The sequence below is a fragment of the Malus sylvestris genome, chromosome 13, assembly GCF_916048215.2.
Source record: "Malus sylvestris chromosome 13, drMalSylv7.2, whole genome shotgun sequence".
Taxonomy (NCBI): domain Eukaryota; kingdom Viridiplantae; phylum Streptophyta; class Magnoliopsida; order Rosales; family Rosaceae; genus Malus; species Malus sylvestris.
In genome coordinates, this window is record NC_062272.1 from 2,011,210 (window position 1) to 2,028,045 (window position 16,836).

Below are 16,836 nucleotides of genomic sequence, written 5' to 3' on the forward strand. Positions count from 1 at the left end.
TCAACCATAGAATACAAGCTGGATGGATGAAGTGGAAGAGTGCATCCGGCGTGTTATGTGACCGCCGTATGCCACTGAAGCTCAAGGGAAAATTTTATAGGACGGCAATAAGGCCGGCGATGCTGTATGGCACAGAATGTTGGGCGGTGAAACATCAACACGTACACAAAATGGGTGTAGCGGAGATGAGGATGCTTCGTTGGATGTGTGGGCACACAAGAAAGGATAAGATTAGGAATGAGGATATCCGGGGTAAAGTAGGAGTAGCCGAAATTGAAGGAAAGATGAGAGAAAATCGGTTACGGTGGTTTGGACATGTGCAAAGAAGGCCTACTGACGCTCCGATTAGAAGATGCGACGATGGGACAGAGGTTCAGGGCCGAAGGGGTAGAGGAAGACCTAGGAAAACTTTGGAAGAGACTCTAAGAAAAGACTTAGAGTACTTGGATCTAACGAAGGACATGACACAGGATCGAGCACAATGGCGTTCTAAGATTCATATAGCCGATCCCACTCAGTGACTTGGATTTTCCAAGTCGCCAACCGAGAAGTTTTCCTCACTCGGAAAATTAAGGGAACACTACCCCAACCTACATGCTCCACTCAGAAAGCTTCAACATACAAGCTTCAACAAAAGAAAATTCAAAGAACTTAGCGAAGAAGGCTTTGGTGTATTTAACACAATACGTTGAAATGAAGGAAAGCTTATTTATTGATATCCCCGATAAGCTACAAATATGTACATATACATGAGTCAAAATAAACACACAAGAGGGAGCCTTCACAAAGGTTGCTTAGGAGAAGTCTCAGCAGTCGGTAGAGCCCCAGAAAGAGAAGGCACCGGAGGGGGATCATTTGGAGCCTCAGTACTGGACAGAACCCTAGAAGGAGGAGGCATCAGAGGTTGATCATTTGGAGCTTCATTACGCGGTACAGCCCCAGAAGACGAAGGCAATAAATGCCTTTGGAACAAACCTACAAATCTCTGATGATCAAGTAAAACCTGACCATCAGTTTCCTTCATCTGGTCAAGCTTCCTCTTCATGTTTGTAGCATAGTCATGTGCGAGCCGGTGCAACTGTTTATTCTCATGCTTGAGCCCTCTAATCTCCTGTTTGAGACTCATCACTTCAGCCGCCAATGATTCAACTTGGCGGGTTCGAGCAAATAGGCGTTGGGCCATATTAGACACAGAACCTGCACACTGAACACTGAGAGCCAGCGAATCCTTAACAGCTAACTCATCAGACCGTTTGGAAAGTAGTCTGTTATCTTTGGGAGTGAGAAGGTTCCTGGCCACCACCGCAGCGGTCATATCATTCTTCATCACGGAATCCCCAACGGTAAGAGGACCAGTAGGGGAGACGAATGATGGGCGCCATATGTTGTCTGGAGAAGGCGGGGCTGCCTCTTCAACAAGGTTCAAGTCAAAACGACGGTCGGAGGGGCCAGACATTTTCAAAGGTGTTGAAGAGAGAAGAGGTCGGACAAATCAAGATCTTAGAAGTGCAAGAATGAAGCTTCTACTGGTGAAGATTCAAGTGTGCTTTGGAACTTAATGCCAGCCCTTATAAAAATCTGCACTCGACGGAGCTTCAGAAATCGAAGAGGCGCCTGCTCAGAAATCGAAGAGGCGTTTGCTTTCTCAAAAGCTGGGCTGCTTAGAGATCACGAGGGTTGATCTCAGAAATCTAAGAGGCGTTTGCTTTCTCAAAAGTTGGGCTGCTCAAAGACCACGAAGGCTGGTCTCATAAATTGAAGAGGCGCTCGCTTTCTCAAAAGCTGGGCTCCCTAGAGACCACGAGGGCCGATCTCAGAAATCGAAGAGGTACCTACTTTTCCAGCCTTGTCAGCACCTGTCACACGCACACTCAGCTTTGCGGAAATTATGGGCATTCTGTCGAAGACTTCTGGGGAAGTAGAAAACACATGAATCTTACTGTTCAATCACCCACTTCCCACACGCAACAATAGCTCATGGGTACCACAGAAAACTTTGCCAAAGTTCTCTGCCAAAGTTGAGCACGTGAAGCTTGCAGCTCCCACTACATCGCTCTGACCAAGAAGGGTAAAAGAATAGCAAAGAAACATCACTAACAAAGTTTAGACCCATAAATTTTGAAGGTCTAGCTACCATATTATTACCCACAAGGGTAAAGGAACAGTACCACTGCTGGATAATTGGACAGTCCCTGTGTGTCAACCTCTGTGCTTCGTGGCAAGGTAGACTAGCAAACATGCCCAACCTTTACTCACATTCGAGAAAACTCTCCCAACAAGATTGCTTGCTCCAAAATCGAAGAGGCACCGTCCTCCGAATCTCGAGAGCCAAACTCCCAACATGACTACTTTCTTAAAAATCGAAGAGAGGGTAAAGGAACAGTACCATTGCTGGATAATTGAAAAGTCCCTGTGTGTCAACCTCTGTGCTTCGTGGCAAGGTAGACTAGCAAACATGCCCAACCTTTACTCACATTCGAGAAAACACTCCCAACAAGATTGCTTGCTCCAAAATCGAAGAGGCACCGCCCTCCGAATCTCGAGAGCCAGACTCCCAACATGATTAATTTCTCAAAAATCGAAGAGACACTGCTCCCCGAATCTTCGAGAGCCAGACCCCCAGCGTGACTGCTTTCTCAAAAATCGATGAGGCATCGTTCTTCGAATCAATCGAAGAGGCGCTCGCTTTCTCAAAAGCTGGGCTGCTCAGAGACCACGAGGGCCGATCTCAGAAATCGAAGAGGCACCTACTTTTCTAGCCTTGTCAGCACCTGTCACACGCACACTCAGCTTTGCAGAAATTATGGGCATTCTGTCGAAGACTTCTGGTGAAGTAGAAAGCACATGAATCTTACTGTTCAATCACCCACTTCCCACACGCAACAATAGCTCATGGGTACCACAGATAACTTTGCCAAAGTTCTCTGCCAAAGTTGAGCACGTGAAGCTTGCAGCTCCCACTACATCGCTCTGACCAAGAAAGGTAAAAGAATAGCAAAGAAACAACACTAACAAAGTTTAGACACATAAATTTTGAAGGTCTAGCTACCATATTATTACCCACAAGGGTAAAGGAACAGTACCACTGCTGGATAATTGGAAACTCCCTGTGTGTCAACCTCTGTGCTTCGTGGCAAGGTAGACTAGCAAACATGCCCAACCTTTACTCACATTCGAGAAAACACTCCCAACAAGATTGCTTGCTCCAAAATCGAAGAGGCACCGTCCTCCGAATCTCGAGAGCCAGACTCCCAACATGACTACTTTCTCAAAATCGAAGAGAGGGTAAAGGAACAGTACCATTGCTGGATAATTGGAAAGTCCCTGTGTATCAACATTTGTGCTTCGTGGCAAGGTAGACTAGCAAACATGCCCAACCTTTACTCACATTCGAGACAACACTCCCAACAAGATTGCTTGCTCCAAAATCGAAGAGGCACCGTCCTCCGAATCTCGAGAGCCAGACTCCCAACATGATTACTTCCTCAAAAATCGAAGAGACACTGCTCTCCGAATCTCGAGAGCCAGACCCCCAGCATGATTGCTTTCTCAAAAATCGAAGAGGCATTGTTCTCCGAATCTCGAGAGCCAGATACCACAGACCACTTTTTCAAAGTGCTCTGACAGAGTTAAAACATGTGAAACTGACAGCTCCCACTACCGTGCTATGACCAAGCAGGGTAAAGGAATAGCATTACTACTTGTTAGGGAGACTCCTATATATGTCAACCTCCATCCCCAACGGACAGGCAGACCTGCAAAAATGCTCAACCCTTCATCATATCTGAGAGGGCACTCCCAACGAAGCCTTTCGAAATATTCAGCTTTCTTTCCCCCCGATAATACCTCTGCAAACAAGCTATACTAGAGCAAGAATATCTCATATCATCAGGGTTAAAAGCAAGAGTATCCCATATCATGCTTTTTCCCTGTCTTTTCCTTTGGCCTTGTTTTTACCTGCAAGACAAGGAGAAAGAGAGCAATCAGTCAGCACTTGGAATCAAGCTTCCAGCCAAGAACTGACTGCCTGGAACCCCTTACCTGATTACCTGGAACCCCTTACCTGATTACTTACCTGGCATTGCTCTCGAGTACTCATCTTCAACATCTTATGTTTCCAGGGAAGATTCCGCATCTGCTTGAGGAACAGATAGGGCAAGTGCGAAGGATACAAGGAAGCATGTGGAGACAAGCGTAACAGCACACGTGCCGATACATCCATTACTCTGTCAAAAGCAAAAGTATCCCATATCAGCAGGGTGGAACGTACTCTAGATTTGATGGACTTGTTTTGACCCTCAAATTCTTCAGTCGGCCTTATACTCTGGAGGAAACCAGAAAACCCTCCAGCTCAGTTCAAGAATAAGCCTGTGGAAAGTTACTTCTTCAAAAGCAAAAATATCTCATATCATCTCTTCTCATTTTTCTTCTCTTTATCCTTCATGCTGCTGCAAGATGGGGAGAAGGTGAACAATCAGTCGGAGCTCTGATTGCTTACCTTGTCTGTCACCTCTTTCAGCAGACCCCCTAGCTCGGCGACTTGGGGGACTCCTACTACATGGTTTGTATCGCGCTTGACCAAGCCTGAAACTACAAGTAAGCTTCAAGTGAAATTGATACATTACCTTGTGCATCTCCACCAGTTAAAGATACCACCCCTGGATGGAGGAAGAGTACTTCCAGAGAAGATGCCACATCTACCTATGAGACAGATAAGGCAAGTCAAGACGACTCCACACTCCGATACTTAGAAGTTTCGTGATTACGAGATCATTCTCCCACAATATTTCTTAATGTCATTTGTACTAAATCATTCACTTGTACTCACTAAAGGAGAGCTTGAACCTATATACTTGTGTAAACCCTTCACAATTAATGAGAACTCTTCTATTCCGTGGACGTAGCCAATATGGGTGAACCACGTACATCTTGTGTTTGCTTTCCTATCTCTATCCATTTATATACTTATCCACACTAATGACCGGAGCAATCTAGCGAAGATCACAAAAAGCGACCGTTTTCGCTACCTAGGATCTATCTTGCAAGAGAACGGAGAATTAGATGGAGATCTCAACCATAGAATACGAGCTGGATGGATGAAGTGTAAGAATGCATCCGGCGTGTTGTGTGACCGTCGTAGGCCACTGAAGCTCAAGGGAAAATTTTATAGGACGGCAATAAGGCCAGCGATGTTGTATGGCACAGAATGTTGGGCGGTGAAGCATCAACACGTACACAAAATGGGTGTAGCGGAGATGAGGATGCTTCGTGGGATGTGTGGGCACACGAGAAAGGATAAGATTGGGAATGAGGATATCCGAGGTAAAGTAGGAGTAGCCGAAATTGTAGGAAAGATGAGAGAAAATCGGCTCCGGTGATTTGGACATGTGCAAAGAAGGCCGAATGACGCTCCGGTTCGAAGATGTGACTACGGGACAGAGGTTCAGGGCCGAAGGGGTAGAGGAAGACCTAGGAAAACTTTGGAAGAGACTCTAAGAAAAGACTTAGAGTACTTGGATCTAACGGAGGACATGACACAAAACCGAGCGCAATGGCGTTCTAGGATTCATATAGCCGACCCCACTTAGTGGGAAAAGGCTTTGTTGTTGTTGTTGTTGTTGGTTGGAGATAACCTTATTCCTTCAAATCACCTCATTAATCAAAATTGGTTGCTTCACTTTTTTTTTTTTCTTTTTAATACGACTTTCTACGCTAAATTTATCTAAATTTTGGAAAGAGGCTCGAAGTATGGCCTATAATCTTGCCTGTCTTGTGGCCTAGCAAATAAAGACTTATAATTGCCCTGTTTTTCTTGCTGTCATGTTTGCTGTACACCAGGCAGCCTTTATTCATAAGCAAAGGTAAACTTTTGGCCTGTGCATATACAATGTCCATGAAAGGTCAAAACTTTCCAAATCTCCAGCGTCCATAGGCTATTAGGCTTACTGGTTGATCATCAGCTCCTGAGGCAGCCTCCGCCTGAGTTCCGCCATGGAAGAGAGCTTGCTATTGCCAAAATACAGAGAAGAGCAACAAAGAAGCAGTAGAAATTCAAGCAGTAGTAGTAGTTGTCTAACATGGGTTTCTTTTTTTGAAGAAGTAAAGAGGTTGGGATGCATAGCAGGACCAATGGTTGCTGTGGTTCTATCCCAGTACATGCTGCGGTTTATTTCAATGATGATGGTTGGTCACCTGGGTGAACTTGCACTCTCCAGTTCCTCCATAGCCATCTCCCTCGCCGGCGTCACCGGCTTCAGTCTTTTCGTAAGTCTCTCTTCCTTCCATCTTCTTGTTTTAATATCCACTGCTGTTTTTTATGTTCGTTTTCGGTTTTTGTAAATGCCAATTAACCTCACCATATATAGAATGCACAAAACTTCCATTTTTTTTATGAACAAAACTTCCATATCTTTTTGCAATGCGATATTCTAAGCTGCTCTCGTCATTTGTAAGGATTTTGAACTCAAATCACTATCATCTCCAACTGGCCTAACCTATGTATGCAAGACTTCACCTTTGATCTGATCTATAGTTGCCGGATACGGTCCGAATTCCGTATCAATACCACCGAATTGATTTAGTGTCTTGTTCAACCATTTTTAATAATTATTAATTAATTTCTTGTCTACGTGGCTCAAACATTCATGTCAATAAAAAGGTAAGCTTCATACATGTAATGCCATCTTTTAACAGTTAAATTCACAAAACCTAATAAAGGTTCCATTTGGCAACGAATGTTGATGTACCAATACAACACAGGTTTTACCAATGTGAGAATATTTTATATTATAAGAATGAAACATAGGTTCTATTAATTTAAGAATATTTTAATATTTTAATAACATTTTGATTAAACAATTAAGAAAATTAATTATTTTGATGTGTTTTCATTTTTTATGATAATAACTATAAAATATAATCGTGAAATGTATAATTATAATATTTTACCATAAAATTAAAGGAAAACTAATGAAAATGGCTTGAAAACTTTGAGTTTTAATGATAAGGACAAAATAAAGGGTAAAGTGAATAGTACCAGGATTGAATTTTTAGTGTAAAAATGTGGTTTTTCGTTAAAGTGAACAGTACCGGGTGTTTTTCGTTAAAGTTCCCTAAAATTAATGTATTTTTTTTAACTAATTTAGAACGAATCAAATTAAAACTTGTATTGTCTATGTCTCTCAAGGACAAATGACACTATATATTATAGCGAATTCCGTAGCGGAACTGAATAGCAAACTTGAATCGTCCTTCGTATTTAGTTTTTCATTAATTAATTTTTTTTTCATTGGGTTGCAATTTGGATCTGGTCTTCTGTGATGTTATTGTACACTGTCCGAAAGACTGCCGTTTGGATTCCACTAGGCATTGACAAATGACCAAAGCATGAAAAACTGAATGTCTACGGATCCTTATGCGAGGATTCTCCATATCTTTAATAGTATTCGTTCATCGTTAATTATGTCCGTTCATCGTATATCGTGTGATCGGAAATCATTTTAAACTTTTTTATTTAAAATTGAATATAAATAGTAACTGATGAAGTCGCACGATGTAAAAAATACAATTAAATGATCATCGAGATTCTACAAAGAGAATCCTCATTCTGAAAAACTGACCTGCTAATGTTTAGGGTCCCACAGTTTTTGTTTTTGAGTTTGAAGACCTACGTCATTTTGTGTTCATTTGAAAATACTTTTAAAATGGCTAGTAGTGTTTCTGGTAAAAATATTTATGGAACTATTCCTTAGTAAAAATGCAAGAGAATCCTAAAAAAACACTTAAATGCTTTCAACAAAAAGCACCTAAAAACATTCGTGCTAAAAGCACTTTCTCATTCAAAAAGCTCTTCTAAACGAGCCCATAATTAACGCCTAATCACGGAATGCATGAAGTATTGTGAGTTTAATTGGACTCTGCCACTGCAGATTAATTTGTCTTTCTCATAACTTCTTTGCGACATATTATTTGCAAAGTAAGGGTAACACTGCGTAAGATAGACGTTCCCCTGAACCTCGCAAAGCGGAAAACCTTGTTGGCTTGGGTCGCCTATTATAACTCCTTTGTCCCCTGAAATGTTTCATGTACAGAAAATTGTTCCCAAACCTTGCTGGAATCAATGCTGTGCATGTTGTGTGTATATCGTGTATAACATGAACCTTCTTAAATTTTAATGATAATCTTATAACACAAACTTACGGATGATATGGTACGAATTTTAGCGTAGATGTAGTACTAATATCGAAATAATGACGATTTTCGTAGTGTAGATGTTTATAATCTGTCTCTAATAATCTGTATGAACAGTTGGGAATGGCAAGTGCACTGGAAACTTTATGTGGGCAAGCATATGGAGCTGAGCAATATCAGAAACTTGGACTTCTAACGTACACTGCTATATTTTCTCTCAACATGGTTTGTCTTCCTTTATCTTTGATATGGATATACACGGAGGAGATACTGATTTTCACCGGTCAAGACCCTGCGATTTCTCGCGAAGCCGGAAAATACACAATCTGGCTTATTCCTGGTTTATTTGCTTATGCAACTCTTCAACCGCTCATTCGATACTTTCAAACACAAAGTTTAGTAATGCCTATGCTCGTAACCTCTTTCGTCACCTTTTTATTCCATATTCCTCTCTGCTGGATTCTAATATTCAAGTCTGGATTGAAACACCTTGGAGGAGCATTAGCAATCGGCATTTCCTATTGGTTGAATGTGATTTTTCTTTGGTTATACATGAAGTTTTCCCCTGCCTGTTCAAAAACTCGTGCTCCAATTTCGAAGGATATATTCCACGGTATCGGAGAATTCTTTCGCTTTGCCCTCCCTTCTGCAGTAATGCAATGGTAGCCAGTTTCTCCCTGTATTTTAGTTTCAAGAAGAGATTTCGATATGCTTAATTTCTTAGTCTTACAATTTCTCTTTCCTTTGTCTTGGTTCTTGTTGATGGTTGTAGCCTTGAGTGGTGGTCGTTCGAGCTGCTTATATTTCTGTCTGGACTTTTACCAAATCCGGCTCTTGAAACTTCAGTTCTGTCTGCATGGTAAGTTTTCTGTTTGTGTTTCATTTCAGTTACTGAACGATGCAGGAAAAAAAATCCAGTTTGATCTCCATTTAGCAAGCTTCTTGTTATTCTAATTGATTGGTTTGGACAGTCTTCTGGCGATTTCAACGATCTATGCAATACCCTATGCGTTTGGTGCTGCAGTAAGGTATGCTCAAACATTGAGCACTTAAGTCTCAACTCTTTAAGTTCCATCAAACTATACGTATTTGCGTGCTAAATCGCAATGCAGTTAAATTTGCATAAAAAGATCTCTAATAAGCAATAACTTATCTTTTTCTTTCCTTTGGGTGTTGTACAGTACTAGAGTTTCAAATGAACTTGGAGCTGGTAACCCACAACGTGCTCGTATAGCTACTTTTGCTGCGATGTTTCTTGCAGTCGCAGAGACAAGTATAACAACCACGATCCTCTTTGCCTGCCGGAAAGTATTTGGTTACACTTTTAGCAACGAGAAAGAAGTCATCGATTACGTCACAATCATGGTTCCTCTAGTTTGCCTATCTGTCATACTAGACAGTATGCACGGGGTCCTTACAGGTCAGTTGCCTTATCTTCTGCCGATAGTACTACAGGATTAAGCATTGTTCTAAAGAATAACTTCCTTCGTGTTTGGATCTAATGTTTATGTTTTTTGAACCGCTAAATCAGGTATTGCTAGAGGAACTGGGTGGCAGCACATAGGGGCTTACATCAACCTTGGAGCATATTATCTTTGTGGAATCCCCGTTGCTATCGCGTTGGCTTTCTGGGTTCAGCTTAGAGGAAGGGGCCTTTGGATTGGCATACAAGTTGGTGCTCTTGTGCAAGTCAGTCTGCTCGCTTTAGTAACATGTTGTACAAATTGGGAAAAGCAGGTTAAATCCTCGACCCTAACTCGATCTTCTCCGCATTCATTTTCAAAATTCTCTATTTGGTTGCCAAGAAGTCGGGACGAAAGATGAAGAACATTTTCTCTTACGAGTACAACGATATGTTCTTTTTCTTCAAACTCCCTACTTGAAAACCAACCACAGACACAACATTTCATTAAGCACGACCTCCTTTCATGTGGTTTCGAGGATATTAATGTTGGTCTTTTTATGTTTCAGGCAAGTAAGGCAAGGGAGAGGATATTTGACAGAAGCCCCCTGGAAGTTAATGCCTTGTGTGACAAGGCAGAGAGTAATTAGTTTTGATTAGCACATTTCTCTCTATCGCGGGATTAAGGAGAAAGCATTAGCTTTATCCCTTCTTCTGGCACCGAAATTTTTTGTAATAAGACATTCGAATATGTTTGACACATATTGGCTTGTGACATTCTGTCTTGACTACGATCAAGTGAGATCTTTCTCGAGTGCAACACAGTGTCCTGAATCTCAGGATAGCGTCGCGGTTGCTGCTTAAAATCTGTATCAGAATGCACACGGCAAGTAAGAGCAGCTGAGTTCCGAATCAGCAATTTTATCATGATAAAATATGTGCGGTTGACAAAAACCCAGCTGAGTTATGCAATTTATCAACAATAACCGATACAAATTCACACATCCAGTAAAATATTACTTCTTTCTCAACCCCTATATCGAAAATTAATGCGTACAACATGATTTTTGTCTTTGTATTTTTTTTCATTGCAAATCAGCCTTACAATATTTGCTCTGTTTTTCTTGCTGTCATATTGGCTGTATACTACCACTCTTTGCATATAGAAATGTAAACTTTGGGCCTCCGAATGTCAGAACTTTCTCTTCATCTCTTCATGTATATATTACCCAAATCGTCCCCAGTATCCGTAGGGTGATCATCATCAGCACCTGAGGCGGCCGCTGCTATTGAGTTCCACAGCAGAAGACACCACCATGGAAGACAGCCTGCTATTGCCAAATACAGTAGAGAATGCAACAAAGAAGTAGTGGTTGTCTAACATGGGTTTTTTTTTTTTTTTTTTTTTTTTTTTTCAAAGTGAAGAGGTTGGGATGCATCGCAGGATCCATGGGTGCTCTGGTTCGATCACTAGACTAGCAATATTGATGCATTCTAAGAAGAGGGTTTGTTCGAAGCCGGATGCGACAGGACGAAGAAAATTATTAAATTTGCATCACCGAGACAATCCACCGCTTATAGAATTATTGTATCACCATTCACCAACCTTTTTGCAAGGCAATTTACTAAAATAGTAAGCGTAACCAGCTATATACCCGCATATGGATGAGGACGAGGATCCCTAGAATCCTCATATTCTATCTGTTTATCGTACATCGTAGAGTCAACTTTTGTTAAATATTATTTATGTTTAAACTTAAAAATAAATTTAAAAATAATTTTTAACTGAACATTATGCGATGAGCGAATATGATGTGAGACTCTTTAATATCCTTACAAAAAAATCCGGATGAAATTCAAATATCTGTACAGATTCATGAGTGCCTTGCACGTCATGTGTTGATTACACACCAATCGTTGCAGGAAAGAATCTCTTTCGTGCAGAGAGCTCACGGCTGAATTGAACGCGTGGATTCTCATCTCGTTGCCCAAAATACCATGTGACTCTTGAAACTTCCAAATCTTCACCTATATAGCAAAAGACAATTCGATACGAAAACGCCCAGTTGCCAACGCGGAGAGAGGATCCTGAGATTTTCTAATCACATATATTTATCGTATATCGTGCGATCAATTTTCATCTGATACTATTTATATTTAATTTTAAATAAAAAAATATACAATAACTTCTAACAGTACGATATACGATAAATGAATATGATTTAAGGATTTTCAAAATCCTCACAGAGAGAATCCGATGAAAAACCTCTTGGCCAAGGCAATCAATTGGACAGTAATTACATTGTTTTTTTCGTCAAGGTAATAATTAGTCCTTACCATCAAACAAATTTTTTCATCAAAGTAATAATTATGTCTAACCATCAAATAATAATAACAAATAATATAATTAGAGAAAGAGAATGCTACTTTCGGTCAACACCATTTAACGTCAATTTTTATATTAACTTTATAAAATAATGTGCTAAAATATGAGAAGATAGAGAGTCCACGGAAAATTCCGTTTTTGAGATAATTTCTCTATATATTATGATTGAGTGGAGAATGTATAGAGTTGTAACGTTGTAGTTAGCATGGAGAAGATTTTGTTGATAAAAGAGGAGGGAGGAGAAGGAGAAGGTCTTGTGAGGAGGAGACAATGCGGTGCGTTTGGAGGGGAAGTGAAGCGGTTGGGGTACATAGCAGCGCCGATGGTGGCGGTGAATTTGTCACAGTACTTTTTGCAAATAATTTCAATTATGATGGTCGGTCATCTGGGCCAGCTCTCTCTTTCGAGCACCGCCATTGCCATCTCCTTCTGCGCCGTCTCCGGCTTCAGTCTTCTCGTAAGTCCCCTTCCTCTTTTTTTTATTTTTTATTTTATTTTTATTTTTATTTTAGCCAACTGGATCATCTCATTTAGGATTGTTTGGGATTGCTTGTATATGAAGCACTTATGGTTAAAAGTGTTTCTGCTATAAGTGCTTTATTATGCAAGTGTCAAATTTTTTATAAGTTTCGAGTGGTTTTGTGGAAAATTTCTAATAGTTTTTTAATAAACATCCGAGTTATGCTTCTCAGGTTAGTACTTTTACAACCCATAAACATAGTTAGAAGTGCTTTTACTTGTCAAAAAACACTTCTAGTAGCAATCTCAAACATGCCCTTATACTCTCGTTTGATATAAAATTTGGCGAGTGTTTGTGTTTAGTGAAGTACGCACAAAATAAAACCGATTATAAACTTTAATCGAAAATTGAACTGAACGACACCAAATAAACAGTAGCGGGGTATTGAACCATTGTTTCTATATGACTTATTATATATAGTGGCCTACAAATTCCCGATTCTCTTTCAGAATGCCAACTTTTGCAAGTGTGTGTGTATTAGGAGAAACTTACTGACACATGGGAGCCATTGTGGTCATATCTCAAGCCAATAACGCACTATCATATGTGTTAACCTTTCTACATGGTAATTTGTGATTGTCTTAAAATGCCGTCACGAAGGCATTATCCCTGTTGCCTGTAAATTCTTCTAGTTGTGCATTACCTCAGGCTGAAAATGATCAAAGCTTTACCAGTCTTTAAGAACCCGATGAAGTTTTCTGATTTGAACGTGTCAAACAGTTTGGAATGGCAAGTGCACTGGAAACTCTCTCTGGTCAAGCATATGGAGCTCAACAATATAAACAACTAGGACTTCAAATAAACACTGCCATTTTCTCCCTATTCCTAGTTTGTCTCCCTCTGTCTCTTGTGTGGATCTACATGGGAAACATACTGGTTTTTTTGGGACAAGACCCTCAAATATCCCATGGAGCCGGTAAGTTTGCGAGGATGCTCTTACCCGCTCTCTTCGCTTACGCAGCTCTTCAGCCTCTTTGTAAATACCTTCAGACGCAAAGCTTGATCATTCCCTTGCTTGTGAGCTCTTTTGCCTGTCTGTGTTTCCACATTCCGTTTTGTTGGCTTATGGTGTTCAAGTCTGGACAAGGACACCTTGGGGCAGCATTGGCCATCGGTACGTCCTATTGGTTAAATGTGATTCTACTCTTACTGTACGTTAAGTACTCTGCTGCCTGTGCAAGTACTCGGGTTCCAATTTCTCTTGAGCTGTTTCGAGGCATTGGAGAATTCTTGCGCTTTGCAGTTCCGTCTGCTGTAATGATTTGGTAATAAAACCTCCTTCTTTCTAGTGTATAAAGATTTCCTAGTTTTATTTTCTAGCGTTAGTCCTAATAATGTGATTCGCGTACAATGATTACAGCCTCTAATGGTGGTCGTTTGAGCTCCTTACCTTGCTGGCTGGTTTTCTACCAAATCCGGAGCTTGAAACTTCGGTTTTATCTGTCTGGTATGTTGATATTTCATGCAAATTTCCTTGAACGAGTGCAGTTTATTCATCAAGTAAATAAAATGTGTTACATTTCTGAACAGTTTGGCAACCATCTCATCGCTGTATACAATACCAGAATCACTTGGTGCAGCAGTAAGGTTTGTGCTTTGTACCAAGGCACATATGAATACTGAATAGCGAACATATACCGATCTCTTTTGCGATTCTTAATTTGGTGTACTGATAATTTGTTTCTTATATGGGGGGTGTTATAGCACTAGGGTTTCAAATGAATTAGGAGCCGGGAACCCCCAAGCAGCGCGATTAGCTGTTGGTGCTGTTATGTTTCTTACAGTCTCCGAGGCAGTTCTTATAAGCACAACTGTCTTTGCCACCCGCTCTATTTTTTGCTACATTTTCAGCAATGACAAGGAAGTTGTGGACTATGTCACTTCCATGGCTCCTCTGATTTGCCTAGCAGTTATATCCAACAGCTTACATGGCGTTCTTTCTGGTTAGTTCTATTAATTTCTTCCACATTTCTGCTTATGCATCTTCAATGTTGTAATTTCTATGCAGCTCAAAGCATTTTTTTCGTAACGTATTTAAATTCAAATGATCAGGTATTGCTAGGGGATGTGGGTGGCAGGACTTGGCAATGTATGTCAACCTTGGCGCGTACTATCTGTTTGGGATTCCGGTTGCAGCCACATTGTGCTTCTGGTTAGATTTAAGAGGAAAGGGGCTCTGGATTGGAATACAAGTCGGTTCATTTCTGCAGGCAGCTCTTTACTCTGTCATAACAGGTTGTACAAACTGGGAAGAAAAGGTAAATTCAAAAGAGAAAAGGAAGACATTTTGTGATCTTAAAAAGGACTGTATCGACGTCGAATATTTAAATTTGGAATTCACTGTTTGTGATTTCTTCTTCACAAATTTATGTGATTCTTTTTCCTGATTTCTCCTTGGTTGTCTTTGATATTGCAGGCAAGTAAGGCAAGGGAGAGGATATTTTTGGAAAGTTCTTTAGTAGGATAGCGGCATTGTCAGGCATGATAACACAATCGTGACGGTTTGACCTAAATATGATTCATATGTAAAGACGCAATTTTGTGAAATTTGGGTAACATCGCAAATATGGGTGTAGCGACATTAGTCACAATTCATACTTTAAAGTAGAATATCCTTTACATAAAAGAAATCACAAATAACTATGGTTTAGTATGTTGACAAATGTAAAGTCTTACGTCAGAAACATATATAAAAGAGCAAACCAAATAGATCGACAAATGATCTTTCTAACTATGGGAGGAAAATTAAGTCTTAAAACACAAAACTGACCCAACTAAATAGCTCAAAACTTTGACAAATCGTCTCTCTCTGACTCTACTGATGCTCTATCTCAATCGTTACATGACTGATATTATACCCTCGCTTGACGTAGTCGATAACCTTTTTCAGTACCATTCAGCATTAGCATCCGGCTTAACGATAACATGGCAAGCCATTAGCACCTTTCCAACAGTTATCGCCCAGATGTGCAGTTCTTGGATGTCAACTACCTCATCCATCCCACAGAGATCTTTCTCAATCTTCGTGGCATCAATCTCTCTGGGAGTGCTCTCCATCAGAACCTCCAAAATGTTCCTCAACATCGGGATTGTTGTCGAGAAAATCATTACTGAAAATACAAGGGTGCATATCAGATCGACAATCTTCCACGGGCTTGTACCATATAATTGCTCCACCAATCATTGCTCCGATACTCTGAATGGAATCTCCGAGTACATGAAGATAAGCCCCCTGCACATTGATGTTTTGTTGCTTCGGTTTCTTTTCACCTTCAGAGCTATGCTTGAGTAGAGGTACCGTGACATCAACTATATGATGGTGTTTGTCACCGTGATTGCAGTGCGCCTCATGATGATGAGAGTGATGCGTAGTCACAGTAGTCCCATGGTTATGTGTCTCATTGTGATCCTCATGATCATCGTGATGATCACCATGTCCGTGTCCGTGTCCGTGTCCGTGTCCGTGTCCGTGTCCATGATCATGACACAATAAGTGCCATGCTAGTGTTAACCACCAAACCAAACGCAGAATCAAGAAACATTAGAGAGCCCTGAACTTCACCTGCACTAATGGATAAGCCTTGCAATGGCTTCATAAACAAAGAAATTGCAAATGCTGATGAGCTGCATCGGCGAGAATGGCAAGACTGTTGGCTTTGAAACCCCCAACAACTTCCACGCTCATGAAAACTAAACATAGTGCAACCACTATCATAAGCCTGCGCAGGGATGCCGAGCGTTCCTGTGCATCTTTGGAACTAGTTTTAGCATCTGAGAATCCGCACGGTCCATCCCGACAAATCAAGCTCCCACTCAAGCTCGTTTCTATAGCCTGAACATCCACACTTATACGCCCATGTTCGGAAATTTGTGGTTCCATCTCTTGAATGCACTGCCGTGCTGTGCGGGAAAGCTACAAGATAGTGGTGGTGGTGCTCTCAGATTTCTCTGAATATTATTGTGAGGAAAGCTTGTTGCTTGTAACGTGATATATATATATATATATTTATACACACACATTCAAAGTTCAAAGATATATTAGAGAAAATCTCTTTCTTCTTGGGATGGGTTTTATTTCCTATTTCCTTTAGGTTTAAGAGGAGAGGGGATGTTAGGCAGTGATGATTATACCAAAAAGGAAAAGAAAAAAAAAAGAGGAAAGGGGATGTTTTCTTACTTTCCTATATTTTGGAAAATAAAAATAGAAACAAAAATGTTGTAAAATTGTGAGAATGAATGCCCATATGCTTTAAGCGAGAAAGACTTGAGAATAGTAATGTAATTGTTGTTATGTGATGTTTTTAAAAGGGCAATAGTAGTGCAAACGGTATGATATTT

The 16,836-nt window shown here is 40.6% G+C and overlaps 1 protein-coding gene and 2 pseudogenes across 2 annotated transcripts in view; 2 read left to right on the forward strand and 1 right to left on the reverse strand.

The window, feature by feature from the left end:
* Positions 1 to 10,546, forward strand: part of LOC126596502 (protein DETOXIFICATION 12-like) — a 28,185-nt gene extending 17,639 nt beyond the window's left edge. The window contains exons 1-7 of one of the 2 annotated variants that reach the window (XM_050263104.1): positions 5,843 to 6,264; positions 8,308 to 8,852; positions 8,963 to 9,049; positions 9,162 to 9,218; positions 9,372 to 9,610; positions 9,722 to 9,927; positions 10,162 to 10,546. In XM_050263104.1, coding sequence (XP_050119061.1) covers positions 5,992 to 6,264; positions 8,308 to 8,852; positions 8,963 to 9,049; positions 9,162 to 9,218; positions 9,372 to 9,610; positions 9,722 to 9,927; positions 10,162 to 10,242 — 1,488 coding nt within the window. In that variant the 5' untranslated portion in view covers positions 5,843 to 5,991 and the 3' untranslated portion in view covers positions 10,243 to 10,546. Of the gene's footprint in view, positions 1 to 5,842; positions 6,265 to 8,307; positions 8,853 to 8,962; positions 9,050 to 9,161; positions 9,219 to 9,371; positions 9,611 to 9,721; positions 9,928 to 10,161 lie in introns of those variants that run through there. The other variant, XM_050263106.1, reaches the window with a different exon arrangement.
* A 1,524-nt stretch (positions 10,547 to 12,070) lies between these two features.
* LOC126596504 (protein DETOXIFICATION 14-like) lies at positions 12,071 to 15,089 on the forward strand (annotated as a pseudogene).
* LOC126596738 (metal tolerance protein 1-like) lies at positions 15,090 to 16,378 on the reverse strand (annotated as a pseudogene).
* Positions 16,379 to 16,836: the final 458 nt, after the last annotated feature.